This window comes from Triticum dicoccoides, chromosome 5B (assembly GCF_002162155.2).
Source record: "Triticum dicoccoides isolate Atlit2015 ecotype Zavitan chromosome 5B, WEW_v2.0, whole genome shotgun sequence".
Lineage (NCBI taxonomy): Eukaryota > Viridiplantae > Streptophyta > Magnoliopsida > Poales > Poaceae > Triticum > Triticum dicoccoides.
In genome coordinates this window covers 603,676,341-603,698,754 of record NC_041389.1, presented here as the reverse complement: position 1 = coordinate 603,698,754, position 22,414 = coordinate 603,676,341, and the positions used below count along the sequence as shown (strand labels likewise).

Below are 22,414 nucleotides of genomic sequence, written 5' to 3'. Positions count from 1 at the left end.
CAGATCCCCCTCCTCCTCCTTCCTCCCCGTCGCCGCGCCGCCGCCGCCATGCATCCCGACGCCACCTCCCCCTCGCACCGCATCGCCCGCGTCGCCGCGCACCTCAACCCCACACGCCCACAGGTAAGCCCGATTTCCTCAAATCTTCACCGCTGCTGTGCCTACTGGTAGAGAACCATGTCTGATGTGACCCATTCCTGTGCGTGCGCAGATGGAGGAGCCCGCGGCGCTGAGGCCCGCGGCGTGCCGCGCCAAGGGCGGCGCGCCGGGGTTCAAGGTGGCGGTGGTGGGCGCGGCCGGGGGGATCGGCCAGTCGCTGTCGCTGCTCATGAAGATGAACCCGCTCGTCTCCGTGCTCCACCTCTACGACGTCGTCAACACGCCGGGGGTCACCGCCGACGTCAGCCACATGGACACCAGCGCCGTGGTAACGGACCCGACCTACTATCTGTTCTCCTCCGTGATGAATCAGCTGCCAGCGACGGGTTTTATGCGTTAATCATAGTGATGTCGATCAGGAGGATGCCGTTGTGAGCACGGATTCATTTGGTTGGTGGCTTGCCTCGTTGTTAGCTTTCTAGCTGGTGTGTTCCGATGCTTTTGCAGCCACTTGGGGTGACATCTGATGGGGGATTCTTATTCTTAACCGCTCCGCACGCTGCCTACCTAAACTGTGACCGATTGGGGGTATGATTGCAGGTTCAGCAGCCTGGAACTGTTAGATAACGACCTCCCAATCATGTGCAGTTTCTGGTGCACCAGCAATTTAACATCTGATCCCTTACTGGTTTTTCCTTGTGCGATCGGCCTAGTGAAGTTCCCGAAATATCTGAAGCCTTGACAATAGCTTGTCTTATGTTGAAAGAAAAAACACCTGTTATTCTTCAGAAAACACCTGAAAGTGTTAAATAATGACCTCCCAATCATGTGCAGTTTCTGGTGCACCAGCAATTTGACATCTCATACTTTACTGATTTTTTCTTGTGCTATTGGTCTAGTGGAGCTCCCAAAATATCCAAATCCTTGACAATAGCATGCCTTGTATGGAAAAGAAGTACTGACTGTGTATTCTTCAGAAGTACCTTTTATTTATTCATTTAGTTCATATATGGCAAATGATAAGTGCAGTCCAAGCTTTGTTATTGTCTTGACTATTGAGAGTCTGAAAGAAATGACAGGAAGCATTTTCACAAAATGCTGAATTGGCTGCAAATTGAAAAGAAAAGAGAAAGGAAATGATTGTCTTGGAAGTTTTTGTATGCAGCTAACATTTGCAGTCTAATATTTTCAGACTGTTCAAATCAATTAGAGATTTGTTCTGTCTTTGACCATAGATACTGATGTGATAAATAACTGTGTTATATATAACTTTCAGGTGCGCGGCTTCATTGGCCAACAACAGCTTGAGGCAGCACTTACAGGAATGGATCTTGTCATCATCCCTGCCGGCCTCCCAAGAAAACCAGGAATGACAAGGGATGATCTGTTCAACAAAAATGCTGGGATCGTTCGCTCGATTTGTGAAGGCGTTGCCAAGAGCTGTCCTAATGCAATTGTGAATTTGATCAGCAACCCTGTGAACTCAACCGTCCCCATTGCTGCGGAGGTTTTCAAGAGAGCTGGAACTTACTGTCCCAAGCGTCTCCTTGGAGTGACAACACTTGATGTAGCAAGGGCTAACACCTTTGTGGTATGCAGCCTAAGGAAACTATCTTGAATGTCTTCTCTTAAACAGCTTTTACATGCTTGCATGCTCAAGTTCAACATCATGTGCTTAGATACTCTACTAGCATTGCTTATGGCTCTTACTCATTTACTTCTCCTCTTTGTTGCTTTTTTCCAGGCGGAAGTGCTTGGAGTTGATCCAAGAGAAGTCAATGTTCCAGTTGTTGGCGGGCATGCAGGGGTCACTATATTACCCCTCCTGTCACAGGTATCTTATGTTGTTGTCATCAAATTGGGAATGTAATATTTCTCATTAAGAAAAAAATCTCTAGCTTGTATGAACATCAATTGCTAATTTGAAACTAACATCTCCGCAGGTCAGCCCTCCATGCTCATTCACTCCAGATGAAATCAGCTATTTGACTAATCGCATACAGAACGGTGGTACAGAAGTTGTGGAGGTATGATGCTGTTCACATTTAGTTGGTTGAAGCCTTCCCTGTGGGTTCTTCATTTCAGTTTTTTTTAATACTCTGGCTATGCATTTCTGACTGATTATTAGATACTAGACAAACGGTTCCAATATTTGTTTTGTGGAGAAATATTATAGTGCAAACCCCATTTTTCTAATGGTCTCATACTTTTTTTTAAATGATATGCCTTGTGCCTGGTTTTCATTGAAAGCCGAGAATGGTGCATAAGTATATAGGTAGTTGCTGGGGTCCTCACGATTACGGTCCAGAGTTAACAAATGTCTCTGAGCAAAACAATAGAAGGCCTAACAAATTTGGCATCCAATCATACAGCTCAATGCTACCATGCTTATTAGACATTCGAAAGCAATGTCCTCATGTAGCCATATGAGGCTCTAGTTTTCTAGTCCTACTGTTAGCCGACAAATGAATTGATTTTAGTCGTACATACTTATTGTAGTATGTATGCACAAAGTCCAGATAGCAACACCGCATCTCAGTTGTTTTCTGAAGTAGAATCGCTTAAAGACTGACGTTTTTTTTAACTGGACTTACAGAGTGACAGTGAACGGCCATTGTTGTGTTGTGAGGATTTACCTGTAATTTCATCCTTGGCATAGTGATATTCTATGCGCTACCAGATGCATACCCTTATCTACGCCCTCTGTGAATTAGTGTTAGTAGTTTCTGGAAGATTTGACAACTAATAGACCCAATTACCAGCACTGATAATAGATTTTGATTGGATAGAGATATTTTAGGAAGTGTAATACAAACCCTATTAGGTAAGCATGAATGAAGTTTCTGCAGTACTCAAAGATGTCGTACTGCACACAGTTATATAGTTTCATATCCTTTTGGTTTTCTGTATCTGAAACTTCTACAGTTCCAGTTTCACCTTTTATTTTCTGTTCTCCATTTGAGTTTCACATCCCCTTTTCACTTACAATTCAGGCAAAGGCTGGAGCAGGCTCTGCAACTTTGTCAATGGTAGGTTGTGCTGCCTACTTTGCATGATTAGTACGTGAGTCAAGTTATACCCAACACTAACATATAATAAACCCTCAGGCTTTTGCTGCTGCAAAATTCGCCGACGCGTGCCTGCGAGGAATGCGTGGTGATGCTGGCATCGTGGAGTGTTCATATGTCGCATCTGAGGTATCGTTTAGTCACACCAGATCCCTACATCTCATCTTTCACAGCACCGAGTCTTATGATTTGTGGCCATATTGTCTCACATTAGGTGACAGAGCTGCCGTTCTTCGCATCGAAAGTGAGGTTAGGTCGCGGTGGAGCCGAGGAGATTCTCCCTCTTGGGCCACTGAATGACTTCGAGAGGTACATCAGCTCTACTCAATTATAGTCGCTTCCATGCAAATCATCACAAACGTCCCTCTTTCCCAAAATAATCGCTTTGCCTGATGTCTGCTTGCAGAGCCGGCCTGGAGAAGGCGAAGAAGGAGCTGAGCGAGAGCATTCAGAAGGGCGTGTCGTTCATGAACAAGTGAGATCGTACGAATGGACCGTCCCCAACCTTATACAGATATGCAAAGACTAAAGAAAGAGTGTGATATAGTGCTCCAATACCTGTAAAGCCACCCCTGCATGTGCAAGACAGTACTAGTACTCCTCCTTTAGCTGCACTGAGCCTTTTCCCGTCGTGGAATATAAATCATGTACTCGTACTAGACAAGAAGAACATATACTTTCGTGAATAGCTGGACCTAACATGTTTACAGCCTCAGGACATGCTATATCTACACGCTCAGGGGCGGAGCCAGGATTTGAACATGAGGGGGGCGAACAGTATTGGTGACATAAAAGATGGAATATCACATTATATTAAGGCTCATGATAGGGTGTTGATAAAGCATGAAATTATGGGTTGGAACTGAAAAAATGATAATTCTCAGCAAAACGTTGGAGCTTGAAGTTGAAGCAACTGGTTTAAAAAAGTATTTACCCCATTAGTTCGTATTGTCTTTTACTTCATCATTAACTAGGAGTGGACGAGCTGCAAATTGCTTTTGGCTCCTGGGCTCCATTGAGCCCAGATTTTGGAAAACTACAAACGAAAATCAAAGTCACAAAATATTCTGCAAGCTTGGATTCTTGAAAATTACGAAAATCATATTTTGAAAAAACATCTGAAACATACATATGGATGTATACTACTCCCTTTGTGCACAATGCAAAAACGTCTTATAGTATGTGATGGAGGTAGCACACATATGTAATTTTTCACACGACTGTTCACTATAAAAGCCTATTGTTTTTGTGGAGCTCATATCAAAACCTATTTTATCAGGACAATTTACATAGATGTAGTATACATCCCTATACACTTGTGTATATTTAAAAAAAAATCATTTAAGAATAAAAAATAAACTGAGCTCCATGGAGCTCGGGAGCAACAAATCGGCTCCCTGCACATGCCTTACTGACTAAATGTTCGCTGGTAGGGTAACCATTTAAAAAAATCACGATAAGATACATAGTCGGAAATAAAGTTCCACATTAAGTGGTTTCTAATGGCATCATGATCATACCAGATTGTCTCCTCCCCCACTCCCCCAATCTCTCCGGTCATGCACTTTATTTTCTTATCATTCATAAGTTCTACACTGAAATTATGTACTCTATTTTAGAACAAGATCAATCTTGAATCTGCTTGAAGTCGTTTAAATTTCATTGTTTCAATATTTCAACCAACTAAAATATAGGTTACTTTTTCTTGTTGAGTGATATAACTGAAACCTATGTTAACTATTGTTTGAAAATGAGTGCATAATTGAAATATATGTAAAATATTTTCTGAAATTGAGTGGAACAATTGAAATGTGTGTTAAGTATTTTCTGAAACTATATAGTAAATGTTTTCTGAAGTCGAGTGATGTAATTGAAACATATGTGAAATTATTTCCATAAAATGTGCTATTTTTTTCTAAAATAGTGAAAAGGTGGATTTTTTTTTTCAAATAATGAACTAGTTGAACTCACTTTTTTTAATAATGAAATCCTTCCAAATATCAATCTTTTAAATATTAATATGAAAATATATTTTTGACTGGTAATATGAAAATATTTTAAAGTCAAGAACACTTATTTTTAATAACACAAACTTTTTAGATCATTTGAAAAAACCTAGTTGAGATCACTTTTTGATAGCTTTTTGAAATAATGTCAAAGTTGGATTTATTTTCTTTCAAATAATGACAAAGTTGAACACTTTCTTGAAGTAATGAAATAATTGAAATCATTTTTTTTTCATATAGTCATACAATTGAAAATCACTTTTTTAAGTACTGGAAGTTTCCTCATAGTACTATTTGAAATAACTAGGAAACATTGCCCGTGCGTTGCAACGGAAGAAAAATATATCACACGCTCCTAGTCCAATAAACATGGCCCAAGCTCCTCTATAGGTTCAAGTCCTCTATTCCAACATGTTGTGTCACTTGTGTCACAGCTTATCCCTTCTTCCCTCCCCTCACCGACAGTGACTGTGGTGTCCTCAGGTGGTTCCTCAGGGTACATGCATCGCTTAGCTTTTATGACATTAATATGTACTCCTTCCGTTTTCAAATATAAGTCTTTCTAGATATTCTAACAAGTGACTACATATGAAGTAAAATGAGTGATTCTACACTCTAAAATATGTCTACATACATACGTATGTCGTAATCCATTTGAAATGTCTAAAAAGACTTATATTTAGGAACGGAGGGAGTACTTGTGTACGATGTAACCACATACTACCTATCTAAATCTTCTTGGCATTCAACCTCTCCTTCGCGTGAGATTCCCCTATGTGCACCTTGGACATTGACTATAGCCTCCATCCCGACTATTTTCCTCCGATGACATAGGGCGCATGTTTTTCCTGACCCTTAGCCTCGACCCATGCGGCGTGGTTGGGTGACGCGCAAAAGTTCTTTCATACCAATAGCGGCCGGCTGGCTCCCAACATGACGCGCATCTCCCGGCTGCATGGATGCCCAAGACGCAATGTCGAAGGCAACACTATCCACGGACGGAAGGAAATTTCAATAACTACAATCATATTGGATAGGGGTGAAAAGGGGCGTCCAACTCTAACGTAAAACTCAAGGCATCCAGCTGCATGTGTTGGCGCGGACCCGAATGACACATCGCACACTACTCCCATGACAAATACTTTTCGTTGAGGAAGATGATACACAAACTGGCGCACGTACTATGGTTTGCCGGTTGCTTTTCGGCGAGACTCGCAAGTATAGATGCTACACTTGATCAATTATGCTTCCACAGACGCGTATATAAGGCTAGCTAGGTCATGGTCGATTTGTCCGTCGGCCAGACGTACACACATACGATCTTCTCGTTTCCTATAGAATGTACCTTCTATCTAGTTCCAATATGACCAAATTATGTTTTTTGAGCAAAACATGACCTTCCTGCATCAAGGCTAGGGCTTCGTCCTTTTGAGCGATGGCTAAAGAAAGGACGGTGGCTGGGCTTGTATGGATCGATCGCTAGGAGCCTAGGGGCTTGGTCCGATCTCTAGGCTGGTTGGGCTTGGTGATATTGTTTAATGTAGTGGTCAGAAAATAGGCCGAAAAAAGGCAACGTCATGTTTTTTGTTTGTTTTGGCTCTACTTATATCCAAATCGCAACTTGCTAATTTTGCTACCCCGGCCGTCACGCATGTCACAATTATGCCTTTCCTTTCTCACCCGCACAACACCATCATAGGCGCAATACCGGTTTTATTTCTTTTGCCCATTTAATGTGTCTTTCCGTTCCCTCAACCATTCTTAATGGCCAGCATGCAAGTCCCACTCTTTAATTCTGTTTCGCCGTGCATGTCACAATTTATATATACCCATTTAATGGGTCTTCCTTTCTCCAATTGCCCCCCATAATCTCCCACCCGACTTTCTTTCTTTGGTCGATTTTATGGATCTTTCCATTCTCCCTTTGCCCCTGTAATGTCCCATCCCGCCCTCTGTGTAATGATTTTCTAGCCAACTTGTTGATTCAAAAACTTGCTAACGTATATAAATCGATAGATTTTGGTGTGAAAAATCAATATGGGATTATTTGATTGGGTAAACCAACATGAAAAAGGCTGATTACAGATTGATGCCTCACTTAGACCTTGACCCGGAAGAAGGAGCCCAAATAAAGATAAGCTCTGTAGCTGGGCCGACCCACAAAGCATCAAGTATATGGTATGTCTCTCTCTGTAATGTCAAGAACAATTGTCTGGTGGATTGGTTAGCTTGTGTTGGTACGACACATAGGCCATGTGTTTGAATCATGTCTTTGCAATAAAAAAGGGTCGCGCTAACTGCCACACGTGTGACAGGAAGGGAGACGCATCACACGTCTCTAATGTAAACAGATTGCCACGTCATCGCATGCATGCATGCAGGAATCTTTTTGGATTTTCAGTTTTTAAAATATTTTATCTCTTAAACGAAAAATCCAATTGAAAATCTGTTTTCACCATTAAATCCCTCACGATGAGATCTTCGAAACTAGATCCCATGTTGATATGTTTTGATGAAATTTTTTTTGGATTAAAAGTTGCCATGTCTATTGCATATGAATTGCCATGATGTTTACACGGAAGTTGCCATGATATGTTTCAGCTATTTTCTTCTACATTTAAAAGTAAATTTTGACATTTATAAAATGGGGAATTAAGAAACTAGACTTGACATGAACCATAAACTAAAATTGTCATGATACATGCACGTAAAATTGCCATGGTTCATACAAAAAATAATTTTCATGGTCAAAGTACTGGAGTTGCTATCATCAAAATACTAAAATTGCCATGATCTACAAACTAAAATTGCCACATGGCAACTTTAGTTTAAGCCCTATGGCAACTGCTGTGTAAACATCGTGGCAACTTCTGGCAAAAAAAATCCGTCGAAACATATCAACATGGGGTCTAGTTTTGAAGATCTCGTCGAGGTGGATTTAATGGTGAAAACGGATTTTTAGTTCGCTTTTTTATTTAGAAGATACAACATTTTTAAGCCGAAAATCAAAAAAAATTCTGGTGATGTCATCTATTCATACTTGGCAAAATGAGTGGTGATGGAGGCGTGTGGGCGATGTGAAAACGTCCACACATGTGGGCGTTAACATTTCCGTAAAAAAATTGTGCATTGCGAATTAATTATACCACCCAAGTGGGCTTGTGGACAGCAACAGCGGCCAGCAGCTATATGCGGGTACAGATAAGTTTACTTCCTCCCTTTGCTGGTTTGGCTGCGCCCGCTGAAACGATGCGGTCTGGGTTCGAAACCCATGTAACGTATTTTATTTTTTGAGTCAAAACGGAACGCAAAAAAAAGATGGACGAAAAAAGTACAAAAAACAAGACGTTCGCTGGGTGAGCTGGTTCGGCTGTGCGCGCTGAAACGATGCAGTCTGGGTTCGAAACCCATGTAACGCATTTTATTTTTTGAGTCAAAACGGAACGCAAAAAAAGGACGGACGAAAACAGGGCGACGTACGAAAAATGCCCGATGGACAAAAAAAAAGTAGAGAAACAATCCGTCCTTTAATATTAGGTAAAGATAAAGATAAAGATTAACATATTTGAAATCATTTTTTTTGAAATAATGACTATTTCATTAATATATTTTTCAGTAAAAATTATTTCTAAAATTTCATCAACATATATTCCATTCACATATATTGCAAATAACCATTAACATCTATTATTGTAATCTCAATACATATATGTGTATGATCTTATTAACAAAAATTGTACCCTCCACATTGGGGGCACAAGGAGTTTTTTTCTATTGTTTGTGCTAGTTATTGAGGTGGGAACCTACTTCTACCTTGTTTTCAACAAAGTATTAACCTTAAGGCCACTTACCTAGGTAAGCTTGTTGCCACAAACAACTACACTTGGGAACCCTGCAAAGTTCCACCCAAACATAGAAGTTGCGGGCATCATTCACCCATTAGTTACGTTGGTGCCATATGAAATAGAGAGATTGAGTCCAATATGTTCATGGTGGTGGAGGCTCCGTGATCGCTATTTAGGCATGGCCACATGGGCTTGCACAAGGGAGTAGAACGGTACCACCATATAAATACCAATATACTAGCAAACAAGGTTCGTTGCCAAGAGAAGTCACCTACAAGATTTTGTCCTTATAATGCTGGTATGCGACCATTCTAATTTGAAAGAGTTTCAAAAACGTTTTAGTAATTAAATTTTCTTGAGTACCAAACTAGGGTACTATCGATGCTTGAAAAATACAAACATAGAGATAAACAAAATACAAGACGTTTGCTGGGTGAGCTGGTTCGGCTGTGTGCGCTGAAACGATGAGGTCTGGGTTCGAAACCCATGTAACGCATTTTATTTTTTGAGTCAAAACGGAACGCAAAAAAAAGGACAGACGAAAAAAGTAAAAAAAACACGTTCGCTGGGTTAGCTGGTTCGGCTGTGCGCGCTGAAACGATGCGGTCTGGGTTCCAAACCCATGTAACGCATTTTATTTTTTGAGTCAAAATGGAACGCAAAAAAAGGACGGACGAAAACAGGACGACGTACGAAAAATGCCCGATGGACAAAAAAAAGTAGAGAAACAATCCGTCCTTTAATATTAGGCAAAGATAAAGATAAAGATTAACATATTTGAAATCATTTCTTTTGAAATAACGACTATTTCATTAATATATTTTTCAGTAAAAATTATTTCTAAAATTTCATCAACATATATTCCATTCACATATATTGCAAATAACCATTAACATCTATTATTGTAATCTCAATACATATATGTGTATGATCTTATTAACAAAAATTGTACCCTCCACATTGGGGGCACAAGGAGTTTTTTTCTATTGTTTGTGGTAGTTATTGAGGTGGGAACCTACTTCTACCTTGTTTTCAACAAAGTATTAACCTTAAGGCCACTTACCTAGGTAAGCTTGTTGCCACAAACAACTACACTTGGGAACCCTGCAAAGTTCCACCCAAACATAGAAGTTGCGGGCATCATTCACCCATTAGTTACATTGGTGCCATATGAAATAGAGAGATTGAGTGCACTAGTTCATGGTGGTGGAGGCTCCGTGATCGCTATTTAGGCATGGCCACATGGGCTTGCACAAGGGAGTAGAACGGTACCACCATATAAATACCAATATACTAGCAAACAAGGTTCGTTGCCAAGAGAAGTCACCTACAAGATTTTGTCCCTATAATGCTGGTATGCGACCATTCTAATTTGAAAGAGTTTCAAAAATGTATTAGTAATTAAATTTTCTTGAGTACCAAAATAGGGTACTATCAATGCTTGAAAAATACAAACATAGAGATAGACAAAATAATTGTACGATCATCTCAATTAGGTGAACGCTAATTGATAATAATCTGAAACTACCATGCATATTATCCAACAAGGTATAAAAAGTTGTTCATAGTCTAACATATAGATATAACTATTATTCAATGAATAGAGCTTCTCAATGCAATGCAAATCAAAGAACACTTTTTTCAATATATTAAGGAAAATAGGTAACAACAAGCTTGACCCATATACAAACATGGATTTTGTTCCTAATTAGTTTTGAAGCATCACAGTAGTCAGTTGTCTCCGATATATCACCCCTCCAAGTCTCGGATTATTGCAGTTTACGTAAAGAGTGGTTATATTGATCATCAATTATCTCAAAAGTTATCTTGCATATTTCACCGTGTCGTTTGTTTTATGCCCGATATATGAAGTAAGCTTCAAAGATCATTAGATGCATGTGCACCTATTCCCTACAGCACACCAGAGTATTTTATAAAATTGGTAGTTCAATTTTATTGACATCTCAAGAGAAAGCTTATTTCAAACCAACCTTAGCTTCTCCATTTGATAAGAATCATGCTTAGGCCGATATAAGAAACTTTTATACTAATTTTTATACCTTATATTTTAATTGAACTTATTGAAACACAATTTTAGTTACTTTTCTCTTATTTAGCATAATTACATACGATATTGCTAAACATTAATATATTATGTATTTTTTTTGCTATAGATAGGTTTGTCATTAACATGATTTTGCTAATTTTAAACTATAGTTTGTATTAGAAGTTTTGTTTAGTTTTCCTTTTTGATAATTAGCATTAAAAATTGATGGGAAAGTATGAGAAAATAAAAGGAACATCATTGCAAGCTCCACATAATAATTTATGCCACTTGTAAATTAGTGTGGGTATAGATATTCGTGTATGATCCTTTGTGTGTGTGTGTGTGTGTGTGTTGATTGCATATTTAACATCCTTAAATATATTTGTAGAGATTTATAATTTCCAACAAATATCTTAACAAAGGTTTTTCTAGTGTATGATTCGTATAAGAAACTTCATAAAATCATTCCTTTGGTTGTCCTACATTTTTGTCCCGAAATGAGAAGGAACGCCCTCCCTTTTGTAGACATGAGGGATGGTTATGCAAGATTATATCATCTCTAATTACTGCTCCAAATTTCTTTAGCTCCTCACAAGATTCCCTTTAAGGAAGTTATACCACAACTACCCCTCCTCCTACTCCTCGATCATTTAACTTCCATAGAAAATTTGAGCTGCCTGTGTGTTTATTAATAGACCTATAGAGTCCTCCTTATCTCAAAACAAGGGCTCCACCACCGTAGTGCAGCCTGATCCCCCTCCCACCTGCCCGTCGCCACTTGTTTTCGCCAAAAATCACCATCATTGACACCACATATCATCGTTGCTGCCGCCACACCGCTCAATTCTGCCATGGTTCAGGGCCTTCACACCCATGAGTACTCGTACTCGTGGTAGTTGAGGTGGGGTGTGCCGACGGCGGACTTCAAGATTGTTGACTTGTCGAGCTCCGACAACGACAACGAGCGCGAGGAGGCACAATTCACAGAAGCCATGGAGAAGTCATAGGAAGAGGTTGTTATTACGAAGGAAATGATGAGGAGGCTGACGCGAAGGAATAGGAAGAGGAGTCGTTGGCACAGGAAAACTAGGCCAACAACGTCAGCCACATCCACATCCTCTTGTAGGAGGAGTCAAGTAGGGAGTATGAGTGGGCACTAGCTGAGAAGGAGGAGCACCAGGTGGCGGAGGAGCTTCTCACAAAGACATCTTTTCACTATGAGATGTGATACATAATTTTTCATGAAGAGTCATCCTTTCACCAAAGAATTGTCCTTTCTATGGACATGACTATTCATAGGTCAAACAACCAAGTTTTTTAATAAAGAGAGCTCCCCCTCCTAGCCTACCCCAACTTGTTTGGGACTAAAGGCTTTGTTGTTGTTGTTGTAGAGCTCCCTCTCTGATTTCCATTAAGAGAAATCACAGTGTCTTTTGCTTACAACTAGAAAAATAAAATTAAACTAGGACTCACGACAAGGCAGAGGATCACCATGAGAAGAGGGATCCACCCCCTCCCAGCATCTCTCAAAACAGACCTGACTCACGACAAGGCAACTCGGACAATTGCCTCGGCAATAGCGCAAAAAACATTAACGCAACCCAAAGTGCAGACTCTTACATCCACTAGATAGTTCTGAATACAAACGGGGAATAACACATGAACAAAGGAGCAAAATGAAAGATCTTCTAACGGCACACTTCGAGAGAGGGAAGAGCTTCAGCCTTCAATCCTTCCAGCCCCAGCTCTCCATCCATGTGCCATCTGAAGACCTCCTTTGCAACCTGCATAACCTGCCTTACACCCGCCATCATTGCAAAATATTACATTCATGAACCACTTAAAATCATACTAACTGGAACACAGGGATCAGTCACCATGTTATTATCAAACACCACTCTATTTCTAAGTTTCCATAAAGTCCAGAATATAGCACAAATCCCAACTGCCATTAAATCTCTATCACTTTTGTTGAATTTCTTAAACCAAGAACAAAATAATTGTTGCACATTATCAGGAATGTCATGCATGTTAAAAGAGCATTTCATAACCATCCACAACATCTTGGCAACAAAATAATGAAAAAAGAGATGATTAATATTTTCTTCCCTCCCACAAAAGGAACATTTGCTATCTCCACACCAGTCCCTCTGAATCAAATTGTCCTTAGTGGGAATAACCCCCCTCAAGGTTAACCACATGAAAACCTTGACACGCGGAAGCATTTTGTTTTCCACATAAACTTATGTGGATATCTGTCCACATTTGAATCATGAACCTATAACAAGATTTAAATGTGTATTTTCCATTACCAGTCAAACACAATATCACCACATCTTTTTGATCATTCAAAATCACCATCCCACAAGCCTCTTTAATGTGAAAGACTCACCATAGAAAGTTCTTCTAAACCCGACTTCATCCAAACCTCCCTCTAAAACATCTGCCACTGATTTCTTTTTATCAAAACAAACATTATGCGACCTAGGGAAACTATCTTTCAAGACTTTATCCCTATCCACCAATCTTCTAAAAATCTAACATTTTTCCATTCCCTATAAATAATCTACACCGAAAGAAGAACTCTTTGGGTTTCAACAACTCAGCCCAAAATTGTGAGTCTCTTTGTGTTTTACGCTAGTAATACACGTGTTTTTTTACAAATTTATTCATAAGCAAACTCTGCTAGAGGCCTTCTGTTTGTAGATTTTTCACCACCATTTACATAACAAGGCTTTGTTCATCAAAGCTAAATTCTAAATCCCCAAATCCCACATGCCTTTAGGTTTACATACCTCACACCATTTAACCAAATGGTATTTTTTATCAATATTTTCCCGCCAAAGCAGTCCAGCCCTGAAAAAATTCATTCTGTTGTTCACCCCAACAGATAATCATAGAAGGACATCATGAAATAAGGAATGCCAGTTAGTGAAGATTGGATCGGGGCGATCATAACAGCACTAGCTAGCAGCCTCCCCTACCATGTGCCACATTTTCTTCTGGAAGTTTCTAGTGTTCATTTTTATTCCTTTTTTATCAACACGAAGACCTAAGTATTCCAAAGGGAGCCCCCCCCTCCCGGGAATTGTTTTTGGGGAATAATCATCTTTTTTGTCAAGAGCTTTACCAAACTGGAAAAGTTCACTTTTATGAAATTTAATTTTCAATCCAGTCATCTGATCAAATAGAGACAATATACATTTCAAATTATATGCACTATCAAAATCATCCCACAGAAGAAAGATGGTGTCATCTGCATATTGCGGCATGTTGACACCACCCTCCAAATTATCTGTCAGCAATCCTTTGATCAAACCATTCTTCCCAGCATTATCCATTAACATTGTCAAAGCATCTGCTGCTAAATTAAAGATTAAAGGAGATAAAGAATATCCCTGTCTCAAGCCTTTATGGTTAGGAAAGTATGGTCTAGAATTATCATTAAATTTTACATACACATCCCCCCTCCAATGGTCCCCATAATCCAATCAATCCACTTATTAGGAAACCCTTTCAATTTCAACATTTGAAATACAAAAGGCCATTTGACCTTGTCATATGCTTTTTCAAAACCAACCTTGAACAACAAAGCATCTTGTTTTTAGTATGAACACTATTCAAATACTCATGTAGGAATAGGACCCCTCCATAATATATATGCCCCCTGAAGAAGGCAGTTTGAATTGGAGAGATAACCTCTCTAGCAACCCCATTCAGTTTGTTCATCAAAACTTTTGTAAAATGTTTAAAACTAACATTTAAAAGAGATAAGTGTATACTTATGTATCTGGTTAGCATCTTTACTTTTCGGAAGTAAAGTGATAATCCCATAGTCGAGTATACTAATATCTAGCTTTCATTTATGAAAATCATCAAACATAGCTTTCAGATCCTGTTTGACCAAGTCCCAGAAGTGTTGATAAAACTCAGCTGTAAACCCAGTTGGGCGAGGAGATTTATTATGTGCCATTTGAAACACTACGTTTTTATTTCTTCTAAGGAAAATTCTTCTACTAGCCTTTCTCTAGCAGAAATAGGTCCACCACACAACCACCCTCATCGGCAAGTGAGAGCACTCGATCCCATAGCACCACTTCACCCCACCGGTAAACGAGCATCCCCATCGCCTTGAAGTCCGGCAAGTACCACTCTGACCAACGCGAGTCACCATGCGCATCGCCTACCACGTCGCATGAAACTCTACGTGTCATCATCTTCCTCCGAATATGACGAATCAACCAGGACGAGGTAGTATGAAGGCCAAACTGCCAAGATCTAATGGACTTTATTGATTCTTAATAGTACAATCATGGGACTGCTCTTCGAGATTGACATGGCTTAACATGAATGTTGCATTAGGAGCCAATTTTCTTTACCTAATATTAAAGGGATGAGGCTTTCATAGTTCTCCATAAGTCCTCCCTTTATACCCTTTGATTTTGTGTTAACCATAAAATTTGACGACTGAGATCGATGCTAGATTGAACAAACCGAAAAGGAAATCTTCACGGTTTTTTTGTCCGTACATGCAGGAAGCCAGCCTATCTATCCTTCATGTCTCGCTTTGGGCCTACTAAGCCAGCCCATCGCTTTGTTCCCATCTCTCTTGATTCCCTCCTTAAAATCTGGATGCACCTGTCGTTCCCACATAAAGATGGATTCAAGAGAAATGGGGACGGCAGGTGCATCCTTCGTGTCTCGCTTTTTGATTGATTACTAACCTTCAGTTGATTCCCACACGAAGGATTCCATCCTTCGTGTCTCTCTTTGGTTTTCAGATGGTGCTTTTTGATTGATTCCCATACATGACGTTGCATGCAGTGATCTGAGAAATAAAGTGTGATTTGGTTGTGCTAACCAGTAAGACACAAAGCCGAGGTAGGGTAGGATGGGTTACACCTTTGTTCAGAGATAAGGCTGAGATAGAAGATGCTCAAAGTTTGATGGTATGATTGCATGAGGCATCCATGGCGGTGACATATGCTCAGTGTATGTGCTTCACCTGATGGCTGTAGCATGCCTCATGTAGGCTAACTCTCAGCTTCTTTGGAGGTCATATAGTGATGCTATGGGCACAAAGAATCTGAAGGTTAGTAATTTAGTATTTACCTCGTCGATTCTTCTTCGATTAAGACATTGTTGATTTCATGATTTAGTGTACTTCTAACTGCTACTAAAATAATTCAACCATATTGGGCCATCTGCTATAGAACTAAACGAACCATCTGGAAGTAGGATGCATTGCATTTTCGGAGAGAATTTATAGTAGCACAATGTACAACATAAGGGGTGTATAGACAGTGTTAGGTTGAAAGAATTGTTAGCCTCAAGCTGTCAAGCATGACTGTAAGAGGATTATACGAACTATAATATGGATCTACATATATAAATGATATTGTGGAATTTATTTGAGAGAACAATGGGCACATGTTTGCATAAATTACTGGTATAAACAACTTTGGAGAGATCCAATTTCACTTGGTTGGTAATTAAGAGAAGTAGTAGTTAAATTTAATCTCTAAAAATCCGGAATGTACCCAGTTCCTTATATGACAAATCTTGGATTCTCGAGACACAAGGAAAAAGGAAAATCATGGCGTTTTAAATTATTTTGTAACTTTTCGGTTGAATTTTTATGATGATGCTCCTTAATTATATACATTGATTGATGTACAACAATATGAGTGCTGCCATGTAGAGGAGCATCAAACTCTAACACTACGCGCAAGATCGAGATCATCAACACCTGAAGGAGAGATGGAGGGAGAGATATATGCATTATCCACGTTATAATGCACGGGCTCTTTTGCTCCAAAGTTACTAAACTCTCAAAGAATGTGCTCCAAAGTCGAAGGCACCCGGTCGAACTCCTCAGCACACCCATCCCTCTCCACCCACAGAGCTCCCATCTCTGCTAAATGGAACAAATTAAATGATGTCTAGAATTGCTTGCTGCTGCAATTATTATTCTAGGTTGGTTTGCCTGCTGCTGCTATTACTTTTTTTTTTGAGGGAAACTCATCATGGCGGTTTATATTTCATGTGAGAATAAAGATACATCGTTTGATAAAACGTCTACTAGAAACCCCGGAGGCTCCGACTTCCAGACAATTGTTCGAGAAGTCTCCGAGTTCCTAGACAATACATCTGCCGCCATATTGGTCTCCCTAGGACAGTGATGAAAACATATCAAAATAAAATTACGAGCTAAAAAAGAGCATTCTTCATAGATTGTCGCCGCTGGGCCGAGGGAATTGCCACCATTATGCATGATCTCAATTACCTCCATACAATCTGCCTCCACATAGATTTTGTTGCAGCCCATATCATTAGCGAGAAGAAGCCCGTCCCTAAGACCCCGAGCTTCTGCTGTCCCCGCATCTTCCACGAACGAAATATCAACAGAAGATGCAGCCAAGAAAAAACTTGTGTCATCATGTAAAATTATACTAGTACTCCCAGTACCTCTGTCTTGATCAAACGTAGCATCAACATTGAGTTTAACTAGACCATCCGGCGGCTTGTTCCATCCATGTCTCCCGATTCTCATATTTTTAGATTGTGCCCGTGAGAAGTTTTTTGCCAAAGCTAAAATTGCTTGTGCTGATCTCGTTGGCTCAAAAGGGAGCTCACCATGAGTGAACTGGCGACGCTCCCACCACACATACCAAACACCTATTGCCAGTAGATCATTGCGGTTAACATCAGCCACCAACGACTGAATTTGATTCCTGGACAGTAGCACACCCGCCAACACAGACCCCCCCCCCTTCCCTTTCAGATGTACATACCTCATTGATCAAGGGTCCCGGACCTAGAATTCGCCATATTTCTTGCACTCTCGGGCACAAAAACAAAGCGTGCCTAATGCTCTCACAGTCGGATGTACAAAGCGGGCATTGGGAACTAGTTATCATATGCCTATTCGCAAGGACTCCGTAACAAGGAATGACTCCAAGCAAAGCTCTCCACACATGGATTTTTATTTTTGCCGGCACACGCAATTTCTAAATGGTTTGCCAGACTGGACTAGTACTTGAGGCTTGACCTGAGTTTGTAATTCTCAACTTTCGTCCGTGCTGGTGCTCCCATTCTTCATGGTAAGCTGATCTAACAGAAAAAATCCCACTTCTGTTAAAGTGCCATGAGACAAAATCATCCATCATACCCACTGCCAAAGGGACGTTCATAATTCGTTGCACATCAATAGGCCAAAATATATCATTTAATAATTGTTCATCCCACATCCTATTTTCAGCATCAATGAGTTCAGAAACTCTTGTAATCAAAATGTTACCTCTCGGTGTCATAACTTTCCGTGTAGGACTGCTCAGTATCCATGGATCTTCCCAGATATTAATTTCAGAACCATCGCCTGCTCTCCAAATATGTCCTCGTTTGAAAGTTTGAATACCACTCCACACACTCTGCCATGTGTATGAGCTCCCTTTCTTCAGACTACAGTTGAGGAGGTCTTCATCAGGGAAGTATTTGGCCTTTAGAACTCTAGCACATAAAAAATCTGGTTCACTTAACAACGCTGCTGCTATTACTTAAGATTATTGATATTAGTAAATTTTCTAGTTTGGGAACATAAATTTACTCGGAATCATACATGCCCCATGTGATGAGCTCACGTTGCAATTCTCAGATGATCCATCTTTTTCTCATGAGCGACTGTTATCCCACGACACAATTTCTAAACCCGGCCAACTGTGGTTCATAAGAACTGTTGTTTTCTTCCGTTGTAACGCATGATCATTTATGCTAGTAGAATAAAGAAGGATTGATTGATTCAACTGCATTTTTTTCTTGCAGTTTTTTTTGCGAGATTTTTTTCCTGCAGTTGATTCAACCGTATCTTTTTTTGTAGTTGACCGGGATGCAGTTGTTTCGTGCAATCGATTGAATTGTAACTCGTGTCAGTCAACGACATGTGTGCCTCGATTGCATCATCTCAGCGGTAACACGTGTATCGGCTACAAACATGATGTTCTGATTACACCATTTATTACGAAGAAACAAAGAGTTCCCTGCACATAAGGCTGGCCATAGTGGAGGTAATATACGTACTACCTCCGTCTAGGTGAATAAGTCATTCACATAGTTCTAGGTTGACGATTTAACTATCAAAATATGTATTATATGTGACAAAAATTATATATTTAGAAACTACGTGTCATGCATAGTAACTATCAAAATTATATATATTATATGTGACAATTAAAAAAAAGAGATGATCATAATAATATAGGTAGATACTGTAACATAATAAATGTTATGCTACTATGTGTCATGCATAGTAATAAATGAGATCATCTATGATACTAATCTATAATATTATGCACTATAAATGTAGTATTATACACTAGTATCATATGGATGATATTAGTATATGATACTCCTCAGTATGACCAGACTAAAAAGAAAAAAGAAGGAAATAGTCTTCGACGTCGCAGATTGGACCAAAGCTCTCATGAGCGGGGACAGCTGGTCGCGGGCAATCCTATTCCGGGCTCAGTTCGCTGTCTTTTTTTTAGGGCGTCGCTGGTTTTCCTTTTAGAATGTGGGGGTCGCTGGTTAGCAACCTGTGGCGCGTACCCCCGCACCCGTTACATACTGATATTGGGCCGGCCCAAATTAGATATATTCCGCATTTTTGGTTTTGTTTCACCTTGAATTTTTTATTTTATTTTCAGTTAACTTATTCCTTTATTTTTTCAATACCGTTTCTTATTTTATTTTTATGTTCATTTTTATTTTTTACTTTTATTTTTATTTTCTATTTTCATTTTTCACATTTTATGAACATTTTTCAAATTCGTGCCCATTTTTCGAACTCATGAACATTTTCCAATTTCCTGTTTTTATGAATGTAAAAACTTATATTCGCTACCATTTTTTCAAAAATCACTAACAAATTCTGAATTCATGAATATATTATAAATTTGAGAACATTATTAATTTTATGTCTTAAATGTTATGGTTAACATTTTTTTAATTTTTTGACAAATTCGCCAACATTTTTTGAATTCATGAAATTATTTTAAGTTCCTGAACATTTTTTGTAAATTTGTGAACATTTTTGAAATTGTCGAACATTTTTTCAAATTTGGGATTTGTTTTTGAAATTCATGGACATTTTTTCTAAATTGATGAACATATTTTGAGTCGATGAACTTTTGTTAGATCATAATCAACTTTTAATTTTTGTGAAACTATTTTTTAACGATTTATGACCATGTTTGGCGAACTTTTTTTGAATTAATGAACATTGTTTTGAATCGATAAACATTTTTGGAATTGGCATATATTTTTGAAATTCATGAACAATTTTTTAAATGCACGAAGTTTCTTAAAATTCATGACATTTTCAGTACAGACTACATACAGAGCAAAATGAGTAAATCTATACTTTGAAATCCTAGAAAGACATATATTTAGGAACTGAGGGATTAGGAGGTCTCGCGGGTCGCTACGGGACATGCAACTGGGCACTGGTCACGTGATGGACGCTCGTACCCGTTTTGGCCTAATTCTGATATGAAATGCTTCCGGTTTGATTTTTTCATGTACCTAAACATTATTGTTGCATCAGTAACTTTTTTCGGCGGGCCGGATCACACCGGAGAAGACGAAACCTTGCCGAAGAAGTAGTTTCACTATTTATCTTAGGAGAAGCAGCAACCTCATTATCTATTTAGAAGAAAGCAACAACCCCATTGTCTAGGCTGAGAGGTTCACGGGGTCGCCAGAACCGTTGTAGGTCTGTTGAGCTTAGGCCAACTCCAACACGTGGACGCAAACGAACGCAAATTTATTCCGTTTTTTGTCTGTTTGGGTCAGCTGGAGGCGTGCCGTCCGCCTAAGTCTGGCCAGTGCGCCCAACCGCCCGTCCCATTTCATCAACACAGCCGATTCTATTTGCAACAAACATATATTTTTCCGACTAATTCAGGCCAACGGCTATAGTTCATGTCTGTATACATGCCAACCTGCAAAAAAAATCACCTTAATTCTTGTCGGCACATTTACCGGCGGCCGACATACTTGCCAGCACACAAAAAAAACGGTCATAGTTGCCGACATACAAAATGATAGCGCCCCAGCCATAGTTCATCCATCTAGCTCGAGCATCTCCTTTCGTCTCTTCCCGAACTAGACCCTTCTCCTTGCGACACCTTGGTCAAGTCGACCGACTCCACTTCCTTTGCCATTAGCGTGAGCGTCACCTCTTTTGCTTTTGTCTCTGCACTGCTCGCCTCAATCCCTAGCTTCTTTATTTGTACGTTATGCTCGATCTCGAGCTTCTTCTTTTGTATCTCGATGTAGGCCTTCATTTGATCCTCCTCCTCCTGTCGCTTCCTCTCCTCCCTCGCTTCCTTTGGATCATGAACCCCTTCAAAGTTTCTTGCAAGGCGGATGTCGCGCATCACGCTTGTCATTCACCTTAGAGTTGGTCTTCCCCCTCGACCGCATTGGCTTGGTGGGAGAGCTCATCGTGAAACAATGGCTCCCCGTCGATGTCCGCGTCATCTTCTTCCTCTTGGCCATAGGTCTCTTATTGCCATTGATTGCCTTGGCCGTTGGTGTTCTCTTGGCCGGACGTGAAGTGGTCGTTGCCATCTTGGTTTTGGGTCTTGTCGGCATCGTAGTCTTGGGCACCCTTGAAAATGATGTTCTGCATGAAATCATTGTTGCAGGCCGGGTCATCATGCGTCGTCGTCGGGGCCCACGTATCTTGAACAGGTTGCGGGGGTCGATAAGGTTGCCTATGGGGATCTCCCGCGACCGCTTCCTTTGCGTCCTGGTGGACGACTGACCTGCCACATGTGGCATTGAGGCCGACGGCCGCATGCAAGGGGGTGGCCGACACAATCACACTCACTTCTGGTGAACGATTCTGGGGCGAGGTGGAGAAGCAGGACGCGCCCGGGTCGGGTTGGGGAGGAAACCCGTGCGCCTGGGGCATTGTGGAGGTGTGCGGCGACTCCAGACAGGGCAGGCGAACATCCGAGGAGCCCGTGCTTTCCGCGGCCATTGTGGCGGCAAGAATGGCCGACTCGCTGTGATGAACCCCTAGCATGAGGACGGCCTGCTGCGTGGCCTTGGCGACGAGGGCCTCGTCTCCGCAGAGATGGTTTGCTTTTACACGGCGGTGGCAAGGGTGGGAGTGGCAGCAGCTTTTTTCTCCACCTCTTTGGCCCTTCGGCCAGCCCTCTTTGCCGTCTCCTTCGGCGTGCACACCTTCTTGGGCTTCTTCTCTACGTGCACTAGGTGGGCGTCCACATCGTCGACCATGGGGGCCGGGATGATGGCCGCGAGAGGAGGGGTGGCGTCGGCCAT

General features: G+C 40.5%; 1 protein-coding gene across 2 annotated transcripts; it reads left to right on the top strand.

The window, feature by feature from the left end:
• The first annotated feature begins 6 nt into the window (after nt 1–6).
• LOC119311978 (malate dehydrogenase, glyoxysomal-like) lies at nt 7–12,786 on the top strand. 2 transcript variants are annotated; one of them, XM_037587693.1, is made up of 10 exons: nt 7–123; nt 212–427; nt 1,376–1,690; nt 1,844–1,933; nt 2,043–2,126; nt 3,093–3,128; nt 3,207–3,296; nt 3,382–3,476; nt 3,574–3,650; nt 12,776–12,786. In XM_037587693.1, exons 1-9 carry the CDS (start codon nt 49–51, stop codon nt 3,644–3,646), a joined length of 1,074 nt encoding a protein of 357 aa, XP_037443590.1. In that variant the 5' UTR covers nt 7–48; the 3' UTR covers nt 3,647–3,650; nt 12,776–12,786. The 2 variants fall into 2 exon arrangements, with proteins under 2 accessions (XP_037443590.1, XP_037443589.1); XM_037587692.1 differs by lacking the exon at nt 12,776–12,786 and having other exon boundaries at nt 3,574–3,885.
• The last annotated feature ends 9,628 nt before the right edge of the window (nt 12,787–22,414 follow it).

Excerpts from the sequence above, each read along its gene's own strand:
- LOC119311978 (XM_037587693.1), top strand. The coding sequence starts at position 49 with ATGCATCCCGACGCCACCTCCCCCTCGCACCGCATCGCCCGCGTCGCC. Across the intron at positions 428-1,375 it reads ACATGGACACCAGCGCCGTG|GTGCGCGGCTTCATTGGCCA; the intron begins GTAACGGACCCG and ends TATAACTTTCAG. Across the intron at positions 3,477-3,573 it reads CCACTGAATGACTTCGAGAG|AGCCGGCCTGGAGAAGGCGA; the intron begins GTACATCAGCTC and ends GTCTGCTTGCAG.